Here is a 25,415-nt window from a genome sequence, read left to right as displayed (position 1 = left end):
GCAAGTTTGATGAGGGCTCTAAAGACTGGAACAGAATGCCACACAGGCTACCACTTTCACACTTGTTTCACTTTTCTTTGCTCTTTATTTTTTGTTTTAAAGTATTAGAGAAATTGTAATCTCCAGTTATTAAGTTTTGGTTTACTGTATTTCTGAACTGAAGCCTTAAACTTTTCATCCACTATAGACAGGCTCAGTTAAACTACAAATTCTTCTCAAGTGGTTTTGATGTAACTTGGTCAAATCTCTGATTTCTAAGGTGGAGAGCCATCCACCAAAAAAAGGGTTTATGAAAGTCTGAGAATTAAGTGCAAACTGTTTAGCAGATACTGATTCATCTGATGCCATTTTTAAATATAATTTGTCATAATTGTATATTGAAAAATTGAAAGAGTGGCTGTACCATGCCACAGTATGCAACTACTAGATATGAACTTGATTCCCATGCTCCATATCTAAACACTGGAGAGCAAATAAAAATAAAAAAAATCTTCCCATGAAACACTGAAATGTGCAATTGCTACAGTGATCAAGGAAGAGAATAAGACTTATTTTTTCCCAAACTTTGAACGTTTCCTTTTTGCTATTGACCATTTTTTGAGTTATCTCTGTATAAAGGAAAACTTCCCTTATATGCCTTTTCAGCTTTGTTTTGCAGAGCTGGGTGTAGGTCCTTGTTCATCAGATACAGGAACCACAGGCACCTACCAGGCAACGTATGTCAGAAATCCTGTTTTAGCAAAGCTTTATAGGATGGCTGTGGATTCCACAAGAGGCTTTCAAAACTTTATTGGCTTATTTTTGTTGAACAGATTCATATAAATACCAAAAACCTAGTTTTAATATCACCAGGTCAGATTTGTAAATGCTGATCCATAGTGTTTGCTTTGTCTTTGATTCAGAAATACTTTGTGTGGCCACAGCAGAGCATTAGTACTCGTGCTACAATCTAAGCATTAGCACTGAAAGACCTAATCCACCTGTACACTTGTTCCTTCACTGCAAGGATGTGAGTAGATTATGCGTATCTGAGGACACCCTGTAAATCCAAAAATTCAGTGACATTAATGAAATGTTGGGTACCACAAAGATTTTTATTATGTTGTCCCAGATTCTTGTGTCCAATCAGCAATATTCATAGCAGTAAGAGGTAGAAAGAAGAGCTGTGTATCTGATGGTAATAGCAGACCTGAAGTCACATACCAGGTTGGCTATATACGCTGCTGGTATTGTTATTGTTCACCAGGACTCCAGCTAGGAGAGCAGGAGAAAACAGTACTTGTTCGGAATCTGGGGAATGGTAACAGAGTAGTATATTTGGAAATCAGGACTTAAAATCAAGTCAGGTCAGGAGAAAAAGATTGTAAGAATATGGGGCACATTTTCACAGGAGACTTAAGAGTACAGAGTGAAAACAGGGTAAAGTAAGGGGGGAAGAAAGTGTCATGTATGCATGCCTGTGGTGCCTGACCAGAGGTTATTTCAAGTGAAACCTTTTGTTAGAGCTTGCCGCTTTTGTTATTTTGTAACTACAGCTCAGCATAGGCGTGGCTGAACATCTGGGATACCCCTTCTCTGCACTGATCACTCTTACATTACCTACTGTACATAAATGTAAGCAGATCATTCTTGGAAGAGGTACAAAGCTGTTGATATCGGCAACATGCAGTAAGAAAAGACTTGATGACAGGAAGATGTTTCAGTATTTCTTTCCAATCTCTTGTATAACAGGGTGATGAAACAGCAGGGATTGCCGACATGTTTTCACTGAACTAAAGTTAAGGGGTGAGCACTAACTAGACAGAGCAGTTTGAGGATTTAAAAAAAAAAAAGTATTTGTCAGTAAAGCCATTAATGAAGCAGACAGCCTATATGCTTAAGGATAATAAGATAAAGCAGTTATCTATTTTTATTAATGTATGTTTTGTAGTGAACAAAAGACAGTCTTCTACTGAAGGGCAAATAACCAGCTATCATCTCAAACATTTAATAAGACTTTCACTGCTGCAAGGTCCCCATTGTGTGTATAATAATCTTATTTATTTATCATTGATCTTGTATTATTATCTTAGTAATGCATACCTTAGCTATTTTAACTTACGTTATATTAATCTTGGTATTTGTGGTTTTATTGTATTGAAATGGAAATAGTGATAGTTTGTGATTTAGTTTTATTTGAGCAGTTGCATGCCTTGCAAAAAAAAAAAAAACCTCTATAGAAATTAAGACAGCAATTTTTTAATACCTGTGCACATAGCGATTAATACTTTGTATTTGGGTATGTTTTATCTCACTAATATTGAAATTTTTCTATAAGTGAATTGAATGAATCAACTACATGTTACTGTTTTCATGGCTAATTCTGTAATATTTCATTATGAAAACTGTTGGCTAAAAAGGAAGTTCTCTTCACGAGCCACGCCATGTGTATTGTACAACTGACACTTTGTAACTAGTTAAACAATGAAAAGATTTATCATTTTTGCAGCAGTGTCCATGGTTCCTTCTTTTTTTGAACATACAGCACCACACCTCTTTGGATATAAGGTGAAAAGAAGGCCTTAGCAGATATCCATGAAACAGTCAGAACTCCTTGAGTTTAAAAAAAAAAAATTAGAAACTTAGACAGAGACCTTCTTCAGTGCTGGTATGCAAGAGCAAGGCAAGAGCAAGTACCTTGGCATGGGAATGGGTTGGTTATATTGTTTCATGCTTCGCACAACAGTGATTTCATAGGTCCAGGCAACAGGTCTTTTAAATGAGTGCTGTCAGTCCTCTTTGGAGTTTCAGTATGCTTCATACTTGTGCAGCAATTGCTATTGCAAGCATTTTACAGCCTTTGCCAGGATGTCTTCTTTCCACATCCTGCCTTTATCATTCTCCTCTGCTTTAAATATTTTTACAAAAGTACGGTCTGTCCCAAAGGTTAGTTCAATCTGACATGCACGAATTGTCTCTTTACACTCCTTCCCTTTACAGAATGAGTGTTCTGTGTTATTATGCAGAGCTATCCTCTCACAGTTCCTCTCCAAAAAAACACCAGATTTCAGTTAATACTGGATAGACTTATTAGGTCTACTCTTTAGGTGCAGCCTGAGTGACTTCTGAGAAACTGTTTTACTTTAGTGCATTAATCATCTACTTTAATCTTATCCAAAAATACATGCACAATGTGAAGAATGGCAGTTGAGATTAAAGTAGATAATCTGTTTCCTGTCTTTGGAGTCTCTGTTGTTTCCTTGTCTTGCTTTGAGCAGCCCTCCAATTCCTGTTTTTCTAACAGGTTTTGGTTCCCCCACAGTGCTCACACTTGTGATTAAGCATTGTATTTTCTCACTTTTTCTTCCAATTCTGTCTTCTACACACAGTTTCTCTCTGTATCTGATTTTCTTTCTTCATATTATATTTACATCTTAATATTGATGCACCCAATGGTGCAAAACCAGTTCAGATTGCTCCCATATCGGATCTACTGACTTTCAGGCTATCTTCTTATTCCCAGTGCAGCTATCAGTGCAGCTATCAAAGCTGCACATTCCTTCAACAATTTTCTTGCGTACTGCCCCCACTCAACTGTTCTAGCCCATTGCTCCCCCAGGAAAATATTTGGAGCTATACTTATAATTTGAAATAGAAAGTTGGAAGGTGATATTACTTGGCCTGGTAGAGTATAATCCATATAGTATATTTTAACTTACATTTTGAAATGAAAAATTATTTTAAACAATAAAAAGACACTCTTCATGTTGAACATGTCAAATGACATATTTCAAGAATTTCAACATGTTTCCCAACATTTCTTTGAATTGACATATCAATCAAATCTGGTCCTTTCCTCTGAACAGTCTGTTTCAAGGAAGTGTCAAAAAATTCATAACAAACTGTCTGGAAAGCAAAAGCAAAATATTGTATAGGGGTTTTTCTTTTTTTTTTCCCCCTCTTCTGTTCAAAATAAAGCCTCTTAAACTATCTACTAGCCTGTCCTTACTCTCCTGGAATACTAAATGGTAAACCAGTTGCATGAGCTGTTTCAGAACCAGTACTGGCAGCATGCTACTATTTATTTCCTTTCTGGCTTATGCTTTGTGTGCTGAATTTTTGGAGTAAATTTTTGTAACTGAAATATAAACCCTTGAGAAATCAAAGCTTATAATAAACTGAAATACTGACAGAGCCTGAACTATAGTGCGCAAATTGCAGGCTCGAAAAGCAGAAAAATAGAATCAAGAGCCTCTAACTACTCTAAATTATAGTCTCTCAATTTTTCTGTAGGGCAATCAGAAGACTATTTAAGTAGAATAATAAATTCCTACCAATTAGCTATTTGTAATTAAAATTAAACATACCAGGATCATGTCATTAGGATTTTTATAGTCAAGTACATGTTATTAAAACAGTTGTATTCTCATTGTTACATTTTCCTTAGAATGATTTTTTTTTAATATTTTCTCTTAACATGAATCGGTTTTTTGAAAGCACTCCCCATTTTCAGAAGCTTGGAATTGTCATCATTCTTGGGAAAAGCATGTCTGCATGTTTATGCATATTTAATGTAGGTGTGTGAACACACATGCACATATGTGCACATACACCTATTTACTACTTCAACAGTAAGCCTTCTGGCTTCAAAACAGTTCAGTGTACAAGTTCTAGGTAATAAATGCGTTGTTTATTACTTACGGTACATATCTGTTTTCAGCAAATTGAAAATGAATTGAATAATAGGTTGTGAGTAAAGCATTGTATTAGTCGATTTATTACAGAGCTGTGTCTGCACTGCAGCAGAGCTGTGAATTCACTGGCACATCCTTGGTTTTGATGTCTTTAAAGTAGACTAAAACACTCATTATATTGCAATTTATAAAAATGTTTTAGGGCTTCTATAAAAGAATAAAATACTGATGTGCACTGAGGACACACATAAAGGACAGGGAGATAAGTCAGTTGAACCTATATGCTTCATATTTTATAGATGATATTTTAGCTGAGCATATTGTTGTTTGTGGTAGATGGCAGAATCATCACGGTAAAGGAGAAAAAGCAGCTTGTATAGATTTTAGCACATAGTGTAAATATGCTCCATGATGAGCTGGAGGAGAATAGTGTTGTGTAAAATGATAACTCCTTTCTGTGTTACCATCTCTTATCATTGTTATTCCTGATAACTGAAATGATAAGGAGGAAATTCCACTCTCATAATGGCTTGTGTAAATATAAATTAGAAACCCTTTTCTGATCAAAAAAACTTGCAAACTAAGATGATTAGAAATGTGACTAGAGAAAGGGGAAAGGTTTATAAGTGAATATGCATATTTCATTGCCTTTAATGAATGATGGTCATCATTAAGGTTTGTGGTTGCATGGATCAGCTCAGGGAGAGTGTTCCATGTGAAATAAATAAGTCATGTGTGAATGCCATCTGTATCTGATTCATTCATGGTTAATCCAAGCCAAATTTGAATTCATGACTCAAGAGAGGCGAGTCAATATGTCCTTGCCAGTATTTACCAAAGTAGGAGTCTGTGAGGATGTACAGCAAGAAAAGCATGCTGACCTTAGCTGTTCCCCTATGATACAATGGGATAACTAAAAGTCTTGGTAGGTTTAGTTTTGCTCTATCAAGAAATAAGGAAGATTTGAGGTTCTTTCAGAGACAGGAAAAATTAGTGTCCTTGGCTTATGTGTTCACTAGGGATTTAATAATGAAACTGACATTTATAGCAGTTGTCATTAATAAACTTCTCAGAACATTAACTTCCATTTCCCATTTGCTTCATTGTATAGACTATGTGTTTTGCTTCACTGCCAAGACTGCATTTTTGTTTTGAAGGGGAAAAACCTTCATTATTTAGGGCAGAAACTGTTTCCTAGAATACTTTACAGAGCAGACTTTTCCAGTCATATGATTGTTGGAACCATCCACTGGAATTAACAATTTAAAGTCTAAACATTGATGCGAGATCCACAGTCTCTGTCAAGACCTCAGAACTTATCCTAGCTTTACCTCCAAAACAGTGCTTATAAGATAATTGGTCTTCTAGAGAAGCTTCCCGATTGTGTCTATCACAGTGAACAAAGTCACCAGATTCCTGACAGTAATGATGATGAAGAGTAAAATACAGAAAGATGATGTTTTAGGTGAATCACAAGTCATTCATGCCAGGCAAGTAAAAGACCACTTGCTGTTGTGAGTTTTTTAGGAGTACCAGCATTCGGAGTATTTTTAAATAAAACCATTTAGGCAAACTGCACTTTACAAGATCAGCATCACTTTAGTAGTGCTAAATCATGTTTTACTTCGTTTCCTTTAAACCCCAATGCCATAGCAACAATTGGGACATTGACTTTCAATATGTTGAACTCAAAATCTACTAGATGTGAAATACAGCTCCATCTCATTATGTCATGGCCAGACTAGTAAAATAGGATGCTGAGCCAAGACCATACTAACATCAATAATAGTTGATGGGATCTTACAGCTCCGTGACCATCAAGGTGATTTATATACTGTAAATTTGTAAAGCAAGACATAGGTTGTGCTTTCTACATACGATGCATCAGGATGGTTATCACCTATTTTAAGATGAACATGAGATAGCTGTTGTCCCTGATCAAGACACTAGGGACCAAAGCAAGTAATCTAAAAGATAAGATCTGTTATGGTGTCTACTGAGGAGTGTCATAGCCAAGGGGTATGACAGCCCATGCTCAGTTTTGATTGACACAAGGTGCTTTTTGTACATCATTCATCAATTGTATAATCAACTTTATTCCCAAGTAATTCTTTTTATTACGGGAAGAAATGTAAAGATTTCTAATCATCACTTTCTTTATTCGCCAAAAGATAAATTTAGGAGTAAACTCATTTAAAACAAAGCTCTGTAAAATTCTGTCTTTGCCTGGTGATTCAATGCATGATCACTTGTGTTTACTAGCAGGGACTATAGTAGTCACTGTTCTGTATTATATAGGCTGCTTACTGATCTCTGTGCTCTGATAATTATAATTTCCTAAAGAACAAGAGAAACTTTCTCCAAATGTCTAACATGGATTATAAATTGAAGTTGATGTCATAAAATCTCAGGAGCTGTATTTGATTCAAGCTGCAAAACACAGAAGTAATAAATGATTAAGAAGACACCAAATAATCAATTTCATGGTTTGTTCTCAAGCCCAGCCAGTATGTTCTTCTATACCTATTTGAAATAGCGAAAGAGAGGTGATTACATGAATACAAAGTTAATCCAGTCAGATTTTGAACAGGGCAATACTTGAAAAGGTTTAAAGATTTCTTCAGGAACTTAGTGAGTAAAACCCATGAGGTTATTCTGGGGATTCTCAGTGCTTAACACATCTTTTCTTATCCCCAAGTGGGCTGAATTGTACCACATTGGCACAGTTAGGTTAGTGACTAACTGTCGCTTCTACATGTTTGTCTAAATAATATACTCAAATTTACCAGTCCAAAAAAATATTACACAGAGTAGCTCTCAATCTGCTCTAGAAAGTCCTAACTTGTTACTAACTAGGCAAAGCTCTTCATAGGGTAATGAAAAAGTTAAAAACCCCACTGGAGATAGATCATATTTAGTTACTGGTCTTTCATACTAGTTTATTCTTCCTTTTGTTTTGACCCATACAATACACTTAAGATAGTATTTTAGATGCAGATGCTTGTATTTACACCAGTTGAAGATCTGGCCCCGAGTTTGCTGACTACAATACCATGCAATAGAAATTGTCTTTTTAATCCAGCCTGATTTGTTTATGTATCAGTTTGGGAGTTTTCTCTACCTCTGAGATTTTCACAGTATCATCCAGTTTGCAGCTCAGGGACTGGATTGTAGCCCATGAGCCATTTCCACTCAGTTTATCTGGTTGTTCTTCCCCTGGCACTGCCCCAGAGGAGATGGGGAATAGCTAAAGAAGTTAGTTCCTCCTGCCACAGCTCCACACAGACCTGGTCTCCTGTTAATGTGGAGCAATTGCTGGGAACTGACAGAAGGGTTACCAGGGCTGGGAAATTCCATCTTGTTAGCTGCTGCAGCAGATTCATCCTCCCCTGCTTTGCTTCAGCAGAGGTGGCAGCAGTTTGGGTTGGACAGAAGTAGATGTTCAGCCATCGGCCACCATAGGTCCTAGATTATGCATAACAGGTGCAGGAGATTTTCTGCAACAAATGCCGGAAAAAAAGGTGGTCCAGCTCCTGCAACTGCTAAAGTGGAACAAAGCATAATTTCATTTTAAGGAGCTAATTTGTGAAGTGCTCTGAAAATTGAAAGTGGTGGAAAATAAAGGAATTATTAGTCTTTATAGTGTTGTATACAAAATAAACTGCGCCAATCCAAGAGGACCGCTTAATTTGAATTATCTGCAGTATTTTCCTTTATGCATCAGTCCTTCATTATTGTTCTAATGCGAACAACCTTAGAATAGCACCTTATTGGTCTGAAGATAACACTGCAAAAACTGTTTGGCAGCCTCTTCTAGGAATATGCCCTAAAGGAACTTTGCTTAACCAAATGTCACTGCATATTTTAATATTGATTCACTCTTTGTAAATCAGTGTCTTTAAAAGTGCCAAGCATTTTCTTTTGATCTTGTGGCAGAACAAGTCTGATAATGCCCACCAAAGAAACAAGAAAACTGTGTATTACAGTAAATGGTAAAGAAAGGCTAGGTTCTTCTTGGTTCAGGAAGGATTGTTTAGTTCCGCCGTTGTCAATTATATGCATCTGTGTGCAATTAGGTTAGAAAGCAGCAAATAAAACTGATTTGGGAATTATTGTGAATCTGAATTAATTTTGCAGTGCCTCCCACCTGCCCTTTGTGTTGTCTTGCATATGAGAACTAAATCCTGTTGCTGGAAGTCTCAAAGTCACTTTAAACACTTGTTACATTGAAAAAAACAAAAGAATCTTACAGGTCAGATCAGTTGTTTTAATTTTATTTAGGACACACTGAAAATCAGAGACCCTCTATGGAATGGGTAATATTAATCTGATACTGGTGCAGTAGGACTCTGCAATAGCAACGTGTCCTTAATTGGTTATCTTGTTGTTCAGTACCACTTTCACCATGACAAGTGGAATGCATTCTGTTGCTCACTAAAGAGCAGTATCGCTGCAAACAGATGCATATGTTTAGAATATTTTTGTGATTTTGTTACTCGTTTACATTAGGTCTTTTAAGTAAGCTACATATATTCAGTGATTCAAACTGCCAGATGAAAGCAGTATTTATTGCTCTTACAAGTTATTTTCCTTGTATGTTGTTTTACAGACCTAATCTGTCATGGTGTTCTTGAGCAGTCAGGAAACCCTGTACAGTAAAAAAAGGTTAAATTTTTAAAAGGTTTTAATAGTCTTTGTGTGGTTGTGCATAAAGGTAGATATTCAACAGGGTTAGCAGTATGTATTTTGAAGGATCTTTACACAAAATAGTGATAAAGGATATTGATTTTAAGGAGGTGTTTGGAGGCGATAAAGAGGGCAACAAATGGAAAAATATTGTAAGACCATTCAACACAGACTGGTGATGGTTAGTTCTGAGGCAGAGGAATGGACAAAAAAGCAGAAGAGAAACAATTTGGGAAAGAAACAAGAGGTGAGCTGTCATCAGGAACAAGATTAGATAGGGATTTGATGATGAGAAGGAAAAGATTGAATTTCACGTTAAGAATATTTCAACCCAGGTTATTTTCCATTGCAAAAAGCCTTTAACATTTTGTTCTGCTCTACAGAAATTCTCATGCTGTCATTATCACTGTAGCATTTGAGTTCTTTTCAGTACGATAGTGGGCAATAAGTGTCAAATCTATTGTCTGTAGTTCATTCCTTCCTTTTGACCTCCCAGGTGGAGGAGTAATTGCACAGGTGAATGTTTTGGTTTGGTGGTGTTGCTTGGCTTGGTTGTTTCTAATTTATATATATGGAGGGTTAGTTTATATTATATTTATTCACAAGCTGTACTTTGCACTTATGCTAGAGATGGGAAGTGTGAAGGGGAAGCAGGGGAGGAAAGGAAAAGGCAGGGGAAAAAGAGAAAGGTCTATGTTATACACCAGAGAATAGTGAGATTTGTGATGGTTCTTCAGTCCTGAGGGGCTTAATTTGAAAGTCTGTGTGTGGCCATCTGGACACTTAGCTTCCTGCATAAAGTAACTCTATTTTCCTGCTCAAATGAACTCTAAACTTTAGAATTTGAGTCAATTACTATGTACCTTGGACGCAATTTGCCTGGGGAAGCTAGTTAATCCATTAAATAACCCTGCCCTTGGGAATATAGTCCTTTAAAAAAACCAAGGTAGTGACCAAAACCTGGTGATTTACAGAAGTGAAATAGCACAGCCACAACAATAAGGAAATACAGTCACATAATGAGAAATTAAGAGACGGAAAAAAATGCTTTCTGTTTCTTATGGGATATCAAAATACCTGGGTTAGAAATGGGTCTGGAAAGGTGTCTGAGTCCATTCTCCTGCCTTCAGGCAGGACCAAATATACTTAAGTCATGCCTGATATATATTATTTTGAGGAGTTCTTAAAATATCTTTTACCACTAATGAACCTCATTGCTTCTTTGCCCGTTCCTTCTGGACATTTCTAACAGTTCGTAATCTTCCTGTTTCCAACTACTTTTTGTACAGTTGATAATTGGCCATTGCTTACGTCTGCTGAATATGGTGTTAGGATTTCTGGGTCTTCTATGTCACTCTCCTGCTTATACCCATATTATAAGATCCCTGTTTCTCTGGGTTTTGTTTTTCTTGTTGGCAATAGGATGGTGGGTTGACTGGGGATCACTGTACCACATGTGGAATTCCCCAGATCCCTTTTTGAAGAACTGCTGTCTGGCCAAACTCTTTCCCCGCGCCGTGGTTACCCCTACCTCAGTATCAGACTTCTCTCATACTGTTGTTACCGAAATCTCGGAATGAAGAACTTATCGACACCAATGTGATGCAGATAAGCAGGCACTTCTTTATTGACGTCCGGGTGCGTGAGTGAGTCCTCTCACAATCAACGCACACCAAGCTTCAAAATCAGATATCATATATAGGACTTATTCATACATATTCATTAAATATTCATGCATAATCATAATATTTCCCATAAATCATTAACATGTTCTCCTCCCATATCTGATTCTGCTCAATAGAGCTTAGAAAGGTCCAGAAATGGGTCTGGGGTACGATTTGGGTGGGTGGTATATGAGTCGGTGGTTGCGATCTCCCCCTGCCGGAATTACCTTTTACTAAAGTTCACGGTTTCTTGGCAGGCAACTACAAGCTGTTCCAGTCGACTCTTCCAATTTCCATTAATCTCATATTTTGACATCTCAATACACTTTCTATATACAGAAGACTGGTCAGATACAAAGAAACCTTTCAAACCCTAAATTATTACTTAAGTTTCAACAATGATTCCAGCCCATTCTTCTGGCCTTAGTACAAGATGTACAGAGGGTCTCATAACAGCTTTTACTAAATAATCATAAGTTTCTTCAAAATATATTTTTATCCTTCTATATTTCTATTCTATAAAATAACTCTATGAAATCAAATAAACAAAGTCAATCAATCTTAACTTTTTAACAAATTGATAACACTGTTGTTGTATTAATTATCACGTATTTCAATTTAGTTTCCCAAAATATTTTCTGTTTATAATCCTCAAAAGAGCAGCCTTTCCCAGTTTCATATCTTCATTCAGAAGAAACACCTCGTGTCGGTCCCAGTTCATTTGGCACGGGCAGTTCCCTCTCAGTCTCTGGCAGAGGCAGTGTGGCTTAGGCCAGGTATCCCATTCTGCTCCCAGTTGCCATATTTCCTTGGGACTCTCAGACCATTCCCTGTGGTCTGACGTTTGTATATTCACTCATGGGATGGAGGTACGGTGGGTGGAAGTAGCCCGATTGACAATAAAATAATATGTCTGAACCAGAGTGCTGTTCTTGGTTGCTGCAAAGATGCATTTGGAAGGAACAGTGCTTACTGCAGACTACGTGAGCATCCTGTTTCCAGTTTTCTCTCTTGGAAAGTCTAGGAGTGGGGAGAAGCTTAGTGATCTACCAGATATTTGTATAGAGCATCTCTGAGGAAATGGTAAAGCTTCAGGAAATGTTCAGTCATGGATAGACCACTTGTATTCCTTGTGCAAAGTATATCTGGGCAGACAGTGAGGAGAAGAAGTGTAGTACATTTCTCCCTCATCCAGCTGAAATATTAGAGTTGCAATCTGGTAGTTTTAAATCATAGACAGTTGATTAAAACAGATTTGTTAAAAAGAATTTTAATCAGAATTTACTATAGGTAAAGTGTAAAAAAGGACAATTTTCCAACGGGTGATTTTGAGAAACTCTCTCTATATTTTTAATCAGGAAGGCATTGTTGAACATCAGCAGGAAAGTAATGGCATGGGGTTTATTTTGGAATGGAAATTTGGTCTGTTGCTTTGGTCTGTGTTGTGGACAACTAGAAATTGCAATATTTAAGGTAGAAGGAGGCGAAAACCTGTGAGTTGGCTCCTGCCACAGCTGAAGGCAAGGCAACAATATTATACCAGTTATTACTGAGGAATTTTGCTTATCCTCCTCAGATTAAATATTGCTAATGAATGAGCAAATAGCAAAGAAATGAAGGAATAGCAATTAATTAGGATGATGAGTAAGAAGGCACTAAGAATACACCAAAACTAATTAGGTAATAATTGGGAAGATAGCCTTCTTTCATAATGCTAACATGTCATATTGCAGTAGTAGTAGTAGTAATAATAATAATTATTATTATTTAAAAAAGAGCAGCATGGTTTTGTATTACTAGGTGACAGAGTCAACCTCATGTAATTTAACAAATGGGAAGAGAGAGATCCAGATCACTAGACACCTATTAATCTGATTTTAGTAGTCTTACTAAGCTTTTGAAGAATTGAACAGTAGAGTAATCAAATGCCTGGAAATGAATAGAAGGTAAAGTGAAGCAGGCGTTTATCAACAGTCAATTGTTCAGGATTAACCTGATCTCCTCTGATAAAAGCTTCGTAGTTTTTTCTCAGACAAGAAATACAATAGATTTCATTTGTTAGATATCAATAAAACATTTTATATACTGTAATGATGGAAATTATTAGCTAAACCAAGGAATAGGAGGTTTGAGAGAGGAACTGCAAAGTGAATGGTGAACTGGCAAGTGGAATTGCCTGCAGTTTGAGCTGGTGGAATAACAGCTGGCTGAGATATTAGAGTTGCTCAGAGACCAGTGCCAGAGATGATCCTGTTTAATGCTTCGACCTTGGCTCAAAATTAGGAATATCTTGATGAAATATGCTGACGATATAGATTCAGCCTAGAAAAATAAGCAGAAACATTGGAATGACACCATGGAAGTTGTAGTACAGGGGGATGCTGTTGGTAACAAGAACAAGAACTTCTGTTAAAAGATGGAGCTTGTTGGTTGGAAGTGATTGGAAAGAAGCATGTACTGAAGGTATTTAATGTATTGAGTAATCTCAGAATGACATTGTCTCAGAATAGTGGCTCAATCAGGAAAATGCTATATATCAAGCAAAATAATTTCAGTAAAGAGATACAAAAGTATTGATCAACTCTGAAACATTAGTAAGACCTCCTGCAGAATACTCATTAGATCACAAATGCAAGGGGCAGCAGAGGTACAAGAAAGAACAACAGAAAACCTGTTTTCCAACAGGAGACTTGTTTTCATAAAAATACTGACTGAGAGAACTTATGACTGTTCTCTGCAAAATCAGAGGATGTAAATCCCAAAGAAAAACAAGTGTTTTGAAACACAACTCAGTGTTACCAAATAAAATACCAAACAAAACATCTGTAAACTCTCTATGGATAAATTTTGCCATGGAAATTAAAAGAAAGTGTATCAAACTTGAAGGGCTGAAGTTCCAGACCCACCTTTCAGAAAAAGTCATAGAGCAAGAAAGTTCTCAAAATGGAGTCAGCAAGATTTCATAAACATCAGTTCTTAAAATCTAGGTGTTCACAATGGGAAGGAACAGAACTCGGTGACTAGAAACGTGCTTCCACTTCTCTGTTTTCTGGCAGCTTCTAACTTCAAAGCCTTGTTCGGGAGGGAAGTGTCATTTAGGAGGTTGGGGGGTTGGTTTGGTTTGATTTTTTTTTTTTTTTTTAATGTAATGCAGCCTTATGTCTAAAAGGAGACTAAGGGATGGAATTGCCTAGAATCATAGTCTTTTAAGCTAAATGAACTGCAAAAAGGGCATGTGTTGGGTTTGAGTGTGTACATTTTTGTGTATACTAAATGATAAGTGTGAAGTAGATCAACGATATGATTGCATAAGTTTAAATAATTTAAAAAATACGAATTTCTTCTGAAGATGTATATGGAAATACATAGGCAAGGTACCTTCTACCTTACCAGTATTCATATCTCACCATCACTCTATGGCAAGAAAAGTATTTGAAATATAATGGACTTTACAGTTAGGAATTTTATTCCTTCTGATACCTCTACTGAATTCAAAGGGGTTTTTCTTCTGTAATTTGTATATTCCAGTTAAAATTTCCTGTAAACTCTATTATGGTGGGTAAGGTTTGTCCAGAAAGTGGACAGATGAGCAGCAGATAATGTTACAGGAGTTTGCTAATGGATTTAATAGAAAATTAATTTTATAATTTTATTTGATAAAATAAACTAACAGAAAATTGGGGATAGAGGGAGGACTTAAGGAAATGATCCTATATTCTGATTTAAACTCCAGTTAACACTAATATTAAGATATTGTTTAATCCCTTTCTCTGACTACATCATATTTAGAGCAGGGAAAAGCAGATGAGCAAAAAGAAATTTTGCAGATACAGGGTAAGCTTGCCCAACCTCCATACTAGAAGTGCAAAATTGAAATCAGGGAGTTTGCTGAATATCTCTGGGTTTAAGTCTTAATATGCTCCATTAATTTATACAGATAAACATCTGTTTTTCATATTTCCCTAGATCAAATTGTTTACCTCAGTTACATAGTCAATAGTGCAGTATCTCTACTAGTTATGCTACAATAGAAGTAAGTTATACCACGCTAAAATGTGAAAGTAGTTGCTAGCATTCTGTGTGAGACTATATATAAATAGCTGGCAAAATTCACATAGAAAAATGTTTAGTTTGGTCACTGGAAAAATACTTTTAATGTTCAAATCTAAATGAAGAAAATATATCAAAAGCAGTTATTTTGCAAGGCTATAAAGACACAAAACTATATTCAGATTTAGGAACTTTTGTAGATGTTTATTTCGTTGAATAAAAGTTACTTTTATGAGATTACTTTTGAAATGCTGCTGCTTTCTGCTTTTTCTGCTCTTGTACCCACCAGCTATGGATTTATATAAATTGTTAAAGGTTTGGATGTTTAGAATTGTGCTATTATATGCTCTTGTTTTTCTTCTGTGTTGTTGAGAACACAATGGAAAATCATCACCTATTAACCAAATAACAGTAAGCAGCTCAATCTGTTCATTTAGCCTGCCACACTTACAAAACTAAATGAATCCAATTAAACCATGTTGAAAACATATTTTATTGAACTGTGGTAATTGCCTCAGGTAGTTTCACTGTATTTTATTCCAAACCCAAAAATTTTAAATCCCTGTTTCTTGCTTTAGAAAAGCATTTCTTTAAGCACTGTTTTTAACCAAGCCAGTATTTTCTGATATTTTTAAATAAGAATGGGTAGCCTTGAATACTACAGGCTGCTATAGCATTTAAGACATCTATATTGTGTATATTCTGAGGTACTTGTACTGGCATGCATAAACCCCAAAACCTTTCTGAACCTGAGTATGCAATGTTCAGGTCTCAGTTGCAGACCAGGATGTAGGTTGCTCTTAGTAGCTGAGTCATGTGTACCGATGCTGTTGAAGCTTGGGAGGTACAAGACCATAAGTTTATAAGGAGTTTACCCAGATACCTGGGTTTTCAATCAATTGCTACGTGGGAAGGGAAAGCTGTCCTTGACTGTTATTTAATAGAGTGTTGCTAAGTATCACAGGAATATGATTAACTTCAGATTTACCTTAGAGATAAGGATCCTTAATTTTTAACGCATTTATGAAAATATTCTGTTTGTTTATTAGGGAGTCTCCTAATTTTAATTGTTAATGTCATAATAACAAAAGTTTAGTTTGTAAATTAAATTTGGTTAACTCAACATGAAAGAAAAGCTCCTTTAGTTCTTGATCAAAAATGCAAAGCTTGTACTGAGTCTGACTAACAAATTTAGTAAGAAAAAGAAAAGATTCTTTGAAATGATATTTGAAAGCCTGTCAAAGAAAAGAAATGTAATAGTTTCAAAGGTGAATGTACATGGTAATTCCCATTTTTAACTACCTTTGATAGAAAAGAAACTGGCCAAACTCATAATCTTTGAAATCAGATTTAGATAATATTTCAAACAATAAATATATGTTCTACTATAACTTTGGTTTTTGCTGTTCCACTTTTTCTTTTTTTTTTTTTTTTTCATTCCTTCTGCTCTCCAGCAACATTGTAGCTGGAGAAGAAAAGTAGGTGAGTGGGAGAAAGGTGAACAACACTTGCCACAAATCTCTGTGAAGGAAAAACTCTTACAACTCTTACACTGAACATAGTGTTTGTTTTAATAATGCAGCATTAGTAATTTCTATCCCAGCCGGTAGGCAGTCTGCCTCCACTTTATCCAACTGCTGGCAGCAGAAAGATAAATACCAACTCACTGGCATTCTTTCTTTAACTTCCAGTCAGTTGTGGGACTGAAGTCCTTGAGGCATGACACCACCTGCACAGTGGGAGGAGGTGTGACTTGTGATGTTCTTTTTGTTTTGACAGCCAGGTACCAGTCACAGGAGGCTTAGAACCTGAATTTATGATGGTTGAATGTATTCCACCTTTATTGTGTTTTTTTGCTGTTTGTAAAAGGGCTGCAGCAGAGCCTCGATGAATCATCTCTTGTGCAATTGTGTGTTCAGATATAAATTCTGTTAATCTGCCTAAAATAATAAGGATTAATTACTAGACAAGGACATGATACACTGCTTGGGCAGCTTGCAATTTAGCTGGGTGTAAATCTTGATGCTCATTTAGTTTTTTCTTTCTGTCTTTGCATCTCATCCTGACAGGTGTGTGCCCAATCACTGTGAACACGGTGGCAAATGCACCCAGACGTGGGACAGCTTCAAGTGCACTTGCGATGGAACTGGATACAGTGGTGCCACTTGTCATAACTGTAAGCCATTCTGCAGTTTTTAAATTGCAGTGGAGCGGGGAAGACACGGACGTCTTTTGGTTGAAATGAAAAGTCAGTCTTCCTCTCTGGTTGCTAAAGATCCTAAAATGTTTGGTTTTTTTTTAGAGGAGATGTTGGCTTAATCATGCTCCACCTTATCTACATAGGGATAGCACTGTGCTATGCCATGCAAGGGATCAAAGCAGTACAGCCCTCTTAGCTGGGTGTACTGAACACACACATTCTCACCAGTTGCACACTGGAGTTTCCAATGAACACAGTGAATCTGCCTGAAGCTGTTAGGGAGAGCTGCTGGCCACTGCTAGAGAGTTGGCCACTGGCTCAGGTTGCTGTTCCTGAAGCATGTTTATATACTGATTATTGGCCATTCTGAAATCAAATTATTTATGCTGTTACGGATTTCTCAAATGAGAATATTTCCTATGAGTTCCACATGCCCTGCATTATTAAAGACAGAGAAAACATAAAGGAAAGAAAGGAACAGTGGCTCTTTTTGTAGGTTCTGAACAATGTATGCTGGGTCAGTAGTGTTTGTTTTCTTTGTCTTGTACCCTAAGTGTGGGATTTTCATCTGTGAAGTGTATTCTAATCTATCTAGAAGATGCAGAAAACTTATCCATTCCTTACTTATCTCCCTTTTTTCTTTAGCAAACAACTTCTTAATATTCAGGAGAGAATAAAATGCTTCTGAAGGGGTGGAAAGTTGAAACAGAAGCCAGGATCTATAGAAATATAGATTTAGATTACCTTAACGACAATAATGTAAAATTTTATGAAAATAATAACATAATTCTTTCATTTTTAACCAAAACTAAACAAACCAATGAAGCAATTTTGACAATTCACAGTTGTCTGGATTTCAACAAAAAACTACTCTATTTTTTGAACATTTTCTTAATGGAATAGGGAATGCATTTGATATAAAAACTATTAATGCATGTATATGTGCTCGTGTATGTATTGAACGCCAAAGTTCTCCATGGTCTGCCTACTGAACTGGTAAAGCTGAAAGAGTTAAATGGCAAGCTAACATTTATTAAAGAGATATTTAAATTACCAATACCTGGATGAGAAATTTCATGGGCAGCCCTTTTTCCACCAAGAGTGATTGTGCATAGTGATGGCATGGTTGCATCTAATCTTGGAAAAGAAAACATGGAATTTACAGTGAGGTAATGTTTTTGGTGCAACAAAGAAAAAAAATTTCATATATTTTTCTGAAAGTATATTTCTTGATCTTTGGCTGATCTGTTACAGGCACTTGGAAAATAGGATTCCTGGGCATGTGATAGGCTGTTAAGATGTTTAACTGCAGAAATACACTGATGGAAGCTCTGTTAAGTATATTTTATCTGGTGAGCCTCTGAAAATAAGTATAATGTTAGAGGAAACACTATCATTTTGGATCCCACAGCCTACCAGCAGTGAGACTGCTGCAGCTGCATTCCCCTAGGTCCAACCAGTAGTGAGTCTGTAAATATATTCCCAGTAGGCATGCTCCTACAGAGTCCATATACAGCACATACACATATATATATATACATGGCTGGCTGTACAGCTCATAGAGTATACACATGAACACAGCACCAATGGCCCCATCCTGCTCATGTTTCTGGCTGACTGAGCCCACTAGTGAGAGCAGTGAACATGCATGCCCACACACAGTGGATCCCTCCAGCAGCTCAGCCCAGACACTCACTCAACCCAGTGGCTCTCCCTGGATTCCAGACTCCACAGCTGCTGATGCCTGGACATTGGATGGCCTGGCAGGGTATTATTTGGGCTCCTTCTCCAGCCACTGTCTGTGCAAAAGTTTCTTAGATAGCTAAGCTTTTGTTTTGTTTCATCTTTGTGTTTAAAGAACCTAACTAGTTCTTACCATGTGTATTAATCTACTTTTAAAAGTTCTTTCTTACAAATGAGGGTGAGCAGAAAGTTATTCACCTGATAGTTATTCACCTGTCAGAATATGTGAAGTCTTATGATTTTCTAAAGTATAGAATTTGATGGCACAGGAATGCATGAAAACCAAAAATAATAGCATCAAACCATATACTGAGACAACCTTAACTGCCTTTATTGAGCTGGCAATATCTATCAATATTTACAAGTTCATGTTCCAGTATTAGATACAGCTGCAAATAATGAGAGGATTTGCTGATGCTTGCCAAAGGTTATAGTTACACTGTCCTGAGGTCCAGGGCCTCAGCTCTGCTGCGATGATACTGTCCCTATCAGTCCTTTCCTCCTTGTGCAGCATGCCTGGGGGTGCAGGCGTGCTCGGTGTGCTGCCGTTTGCTTTTGTGTTCTGATGTGTGTGGCAATAGTGGTACAAGAGAGATGCTGGTGGAGGCAGGAAGTTGGACTGATAACGGGTGTGTGGTATAAAAACAGCTGAAAGCAATTTTAAACAGCATTGTGGGTTGTGTGAAAGGCTGTAAAATTTAGCAGATGCCATGATTCTATGGAGCAGGAAAGTGTTTAAATGCAGATAGCATTTGTTCAGTACCATTTAACTTAAATATATGATTATTTTACAAAACAAATGGTATCATACTCTGCAGTAAAATATGTATTTCTTTTCTCAGTGTATGTTTGCGCAGTGGGTTTAACAGGGCATTTGTCAAAGAGGGTGGAGTCAAGACTATGTTAGTGGGAATGGTAACTCCATAGTTGGTGACTTTCATGAGTTGGGACTTTTGCTGAGCTTCATGGAGTAAGCTAATTCTGTGTTACTGAAGGGTTTTTTTCAGTGAATAGATTTTGCTTTGGTCAGGGAATTTGATACATTCCTGAGCTTTTGACATGAAACAAGGCAAGGCTTTGCAGCCTTGACTGAATTTGAGACTGCAGTTCTAGGTTACTTTGAAGTTGAAATTCAAGGTCAAACTCAAGGAAAAAACTCCAGGAATGAAACAGAGAAAAATGTTTGCATAAAGTTCTTGTGAATCAAAATGGCTTTGTTTTACACAGGTCTGGTCATAATATATTTGTAGTATAGTAGTGAAAACAAAAATTAGTCTAGAGAGATAGAGAAATATGTATTCTGGAGCTGAGACATAATAGAAACTATAAACCAAAACCAAAGGGCTATAAAAGGAAAAATTTCAAATAAATAATTCTGAAATAGCAACTTTAATTCATATTATCTCTCCAATTGCATAAATCATGTATGTACACGTGCCATTTAAGGATCATGAAATAATCTGCTTTTCAGAATAGGACATTGTTACAGTAAGGCTCTTCATCTTTCAAAGATACACCAAAATCTCCAAGCTCTGTGTGTCCACTTCCTTGTTATTTGTCAGAGGTTTAAGCAGCCATTCACAGAAAAATGTCTCTACTCCATCGTAAGTTTTTTCATCTAGCTACAGCTGTGTCCCTGGAGTCCAATGGTGAATGCACCAAAAATACTGGAAAGTTGCGTCTCTCATTGCATGGTAAATACCCTAGAAATCTGCCAGATTTCCTTTGGCGAACAGATATGCACTGCTCAAGGGAATACTGTGGCCTGGCAAATATCACTCTAGAGCGTCAATTTTATCATTAGACAAGACTAAATGATAAATGAATGTATTTACGTAGAAATAATGACTTACAGTGATGAAACAGTTTCAAAATTAATTAAAAATAATTATTAGGATTATAATTAAGTATCATTCTTACTAGCTTTATTGCATCAGCTATATTTTATTCCCTGACTAATTGACATTTACAGCCTACCAAAGGCTGACCTGCCATGCAGAGTTCTTCAAACAATATTTTTTTCAGAGTACACTAGTAAATTGTTCCTGGAGCCTTTGGAACAGGAAATCATTTTCCTTATTACGTCTCTTCTCCATCATGATCTACGGGTAACACCAGTCTGCTGCACCTTGCACAAGTTAATACATCTAGGTTTAGGTTCAAATGTGCTTCCTGCTGTTTACAGCTGATTTAAAATGGAGTCATATAAATTTACAAATAATGTATGAAGATAAATGATGATCATTCAATCTCTTTGTCTCCAATCTTTAATATACAGCCTAATGCATATTTTCTCTAGAATCTGCATGTAAGAGAAACACAGTAAAGGACTTACAGACTTTACCATGACTATGATGTATCTACCTACTACCTTCTGCACAAACTCTGTTAGATTTAGGAAAAAGTCAAAACAACCTAGTTTGACCATATTTGCCTTCTCTTAATGATTTCCAGTAGCAAAAAGTCCAGTTTGCATTTAAAAGATTAATCTTAATTATATCCATTTTTACTCATGTGAGAGACAAGTTCTATTCTTTAATTTCACCTTCAAACACACACTGTCCTTTCTTTTACATGTGTACAGCCCCCATTCCTTCAAGAACATCGGACAGGAAAGAGTTTGCTTATGAGTCTTCAGTTGTTGCATAAGAGGGACTAGCATCCTGCTCACAATCTGTTGCCTGTTAGTTCTGTAAAAGCAGTAGGAGCATTACTACCGTACACACATTGGTCCCTAGAGGCATTAATTGCATTGGAACAGACAAAGAACACAACTCCATTGAAAAACAACATACACATTTTTTACATTTTTATATATTGGCAATGTGCTGCCAGTTTGAAGGTTGTGTTGTTTGTGTGTTGGTGTTTTGTTTTTTTTTTTTACAAAATGAGTATTTGAGACAATGAAGTTATTCTTAGTTTCCGTATAACAGACCTTGACCTCTGAATTTTCTGGCTTTGTCTTCACATAGCTGATTGTGAATAAATGTTACCCTATAATTTGGAATGTGATTCAAAGTTAGCAAAGACTAAAGCACTAATCTCTTGAAATGATAAATACGTTAAGTGTCACTGGCAGTCTAATGGGCATTGATATTTTTTGCCGGGAATATTGACCTTTCCCCTAAAATGAAATACTGCTTTAATAATGAGTTTAATAGTATCTAGAAATATATTTTGAGTAAGAATCATTTGTGATTCACATTGTAGAAGCTGTGGTAATTTGGATTCCTGATTACTGCCAAAATCTAGAATTTGGCAGAAAAATTACAGAAACCCAAATGTAATCTTCATAGGCTGTGATCTTCAGCAAGACCTCAATCAATTGGTTTGTAATTTATTTTCCTGTATTTCCAAAAATGAGGAAACACCTGAAACAATAGACTGTCTACATTTAGAGTCTGGATAGGAAAGGATGGTATGGCAGTGATATTTTTCTGTCAGCAGTTTGGGAAATAGTTCCATAGCAAGAAAGAAAACACATAATTTGGAAAAAAAAATATGCTGTAAGCTTTACTTTAGAAAAAAAAAAAAAGAAAAGAAACTGTACAGATGTATAGTCATCCCAAAGAAGGAAAGTATAGTTTTGCACTTCACTGGAGGCTGGGGGACTTCTAAGAGAAACGTGGTTGTCTTTGTGATCTCAAACAAATTTGTTAGGAGACGTAAAGGCCTTGCAGTTTTACAAGCATATTAATGCATTATTTGATCAGGAAAAAAAGTTCTCTCAAGTCACAGATTATGTGTACGGAAGCATTTTCCTTTCTTACAGTTTAATGAAGGGGAAAGTGTGAGTAAAGAATAGAAAAACACTAACAAAAAATGTGTCTGCTGCAATTAAAAATATGCAATGTTGCAGGGTTTCTTACTTGTTTAACCTAATCTGAGTGAAATAAGCCAGACTGTCCACTGAGGCTAAGGTTGTTTGGGTACTCGTGAATCAGCTTGTATAACTGTGGACACATAAATACACTAATTATTCTCAGGAGAATGTACAGGCAGCCAGAGTGCCTTCAGGCAGCAGCAGAATAATCATCGTCACTAGGTAATCTGAATGTGGAGTGTCATTACAGACAAAACACAGAAAAACCCACTAATTTTTCTACTGTCTGACAAGATGGAAGTGGTGTGTATCATACTGGGTGCTATTGGAAGGCATTTGAAGGACAGCGCAACCATCAGGCACAGTCAACATTGGTTCACAAAAAGAAAGTCCTACCCAACTAATGTAATATCCTTCTACAAGAAGGTCGTCTGCCTAGCAGATAAATAGATGGTGGTAGATGTAGTTTTTCTGAATTTAAGTAAGGCTTTTGATACTGTCCCTCACAGCATCCTTCTGGACTTCTCCAGCTGTGAGATGAAGAGGTAGTTGGTACCCTGGGTGAAGAACTGGCTGAATAGGAGTGTACCCTGACAGCCAAGAGCACAAACTCCATCCTGGGTTGCAACAAACATGTCCATTCAAAGAGGATCAAAGAACCAAACAAAAATGTATCCAAGATGATAAAAATGGAGAGAATTGTTTTTCTTAGTACGTTTTAAAGATAACGTTTCTATTCTGTTCCTTACGACCTCTCCTTAAGATTGGAAGAGTAAATTTATTCAATGAAAAAAAGAAAAAAGATAGGTGCAACTTCCTAAAGAAAGTTTCACAGGAAAAGTGAGAGGGACATCCCAGCTTGCTGGATAGTAAAAAGCTGAAGGATCTGTTTGCATGCAAGAGGCCTAGAGAATGTTTACTAGCTCGTTGAAGAAGGAGTGAGTAAAAGAAAGGTGTTTCTGCTGGCTGGGCTTTCCTCATGTTAGTTTTTATTCAGACTGTCAAAGAAATATCCAGTTATTAATTTTCTTTCACATCTTTTGCTCCCAAGGAACTGACTGAAGTTTGGGTACATATTACCATGCCTGTCCTCTTGGTTAGACCACCCATCTAGTCTTCTCCTGTGAGATGAAGGAACCAAACACAGTTTATAATTTTTTTTTCAGATAAAATGACAAATATCATAGTGGGCCATTTGATTTTTTGGCCCTCACTTCACATATATAATTCCTAGTATCGAAGAATAGAAGTTATGTTCAGCACAATGATTTCTAAGGTATATAGAAGGTTATGTGGAATGTCCTTCAAAATGGTATTATAAATACTTTCTAAGTTAGGTTTTCAGAAATCCCCCATTTAAGATTTTATCCCCGTAAATGGTAACAGAAAAAAGATAAAACTATAGCCAAGTCTTGGTCCCATGTCTAACAACATTGAAATTAGTCTTGTTGCATTTGAAATGACTCTGTGCCTCAGCTGGATTGCTGCGTTAGTCTTGAATTTGGCTGTTTCCTCAGTATATCTCCTACCAGTCACTCGCCATGTGGTTTTTTAATAAACCTGGAGGTGAGTCACTGGGAAATGTCTCCTTTGTTGCCTGGGATTTAAAGAAGCAGTGCTGGAAGGTCTGACTGGATGGGTCAGGCAGATGAGAAGTTTTTGTACAGCAGCGGCTGAGGACCCCGAGAGCACCGTTAGGGTCTAACTGCCTGAGAGCACAGCAAGGTCCACTCGCCACCCTGTGGGTCTGGACGCTCGTCACCACTGGAAATGGGGCACACTGCCCTGCCCTCTGCTCTCTTCTGGGCAGGCTCCTGCTGTCCTGGCTGGGCTTCCTGAATGGTCCCTGTGCCTGGCCTGATTTTTCCTCCTGCCTGATGGTCTCCTGGGCTGTCAGCCCTGCTCAGACTTAGCCTGGGGACAGCAGGATGGTGGGATGGCACCCGGTCAGTGAGGGCACAGACTGTGCGGGGATTGTCCGCATCTTATGACTCGCCTCCCTTGCAGGACAGCTCTCACTGCTTCTGAAATAGAAGTAATGTACAAATGTCCAAAGATCTGCTGCTTTTTTTTTTTTTCCTTCCCTTCCCCGCAGCCCCCCCCCCCCCCCCCCCCCCCCCCAAGCTTTCTGATTAGATTCCAGAGAAGTGGAGGGAGCAATGTATTACAGCTACCACTTAAAAATGCACAGATATGCTAGCTTTCAAGCATCGTTTCCTCTGCACATTGTTCCTGGATGCTGCAGTGAGTTACACTGTGGCAGCCAACTGTTATGCTCGTACAAGCCCAGACTTACCCACATCAGGTTTGTGTGTACATCAACATTGTTCGCCACTTTTAATGCTTAATAAGAAGCAAACATTGTCTTAGTTTTCTCCTGCTACTTGCTTGTTTCCTTTGCAGAAAACACGCCTCACTCTTAAGCATTTCTCATCCTTGTATCTCCTGCGTGCACAACTTTTTGAAAGCAAATTAGATCTGTTGGTCTAGCTACTAATGAGACCACAGAGTGGATCTGCAGGTATGGTCACAGAACATAAGATCTTGTCACTAAGTCTCAGGAGGTTCATATTGTC

General features: G+C 37.2%; 1 protein-coding gene across 2 annotated transcripts in view; it reads left to right on the top strand.

Annotated features, from left to right (window-relative positions):
* Nucleotides 1-25,415, top strand: part of CNTNAP2 (contactin associated protein 2) — a 1,162,992-nt gene that overhangs the window by 731,870 nt on the left and 405,707 nt on the right. For both annotated transcript variants that reach the window (XM_055806132.1, XM_055806133.1), the window contains one exon: nucleotides 17,143-17,249. In XM_055806132.1, coding sequence (XP_055662107.1) covers nucleotides 17,143-17,249 — 107 coding nt within the window. The remainder of the gene's footprint in view (nucleotides 1-17,142; nucleotides 17,250-25,415) is intronic.

This window comes from Falco peregrinus, chromosome 5 (genome assembly GCF_023634155.1).
Source record: "Falco peregrinus isolate bFalPer1 chromosome 5, bFalPer1.pri, whole genome shotgun sequence".
Taxonomy (NCBI): domain Eukaryota; kingdom Metazoa; phylum Chordata; class Aves; order Falconiformes; family Falconidae; genus Falco; species Falco peregrinus.
The sequence above is the reverse complement of the archived record's forward strand: the minus strand, read 5'-3'. Positions and strand labels throughout refer to the sequence as shown.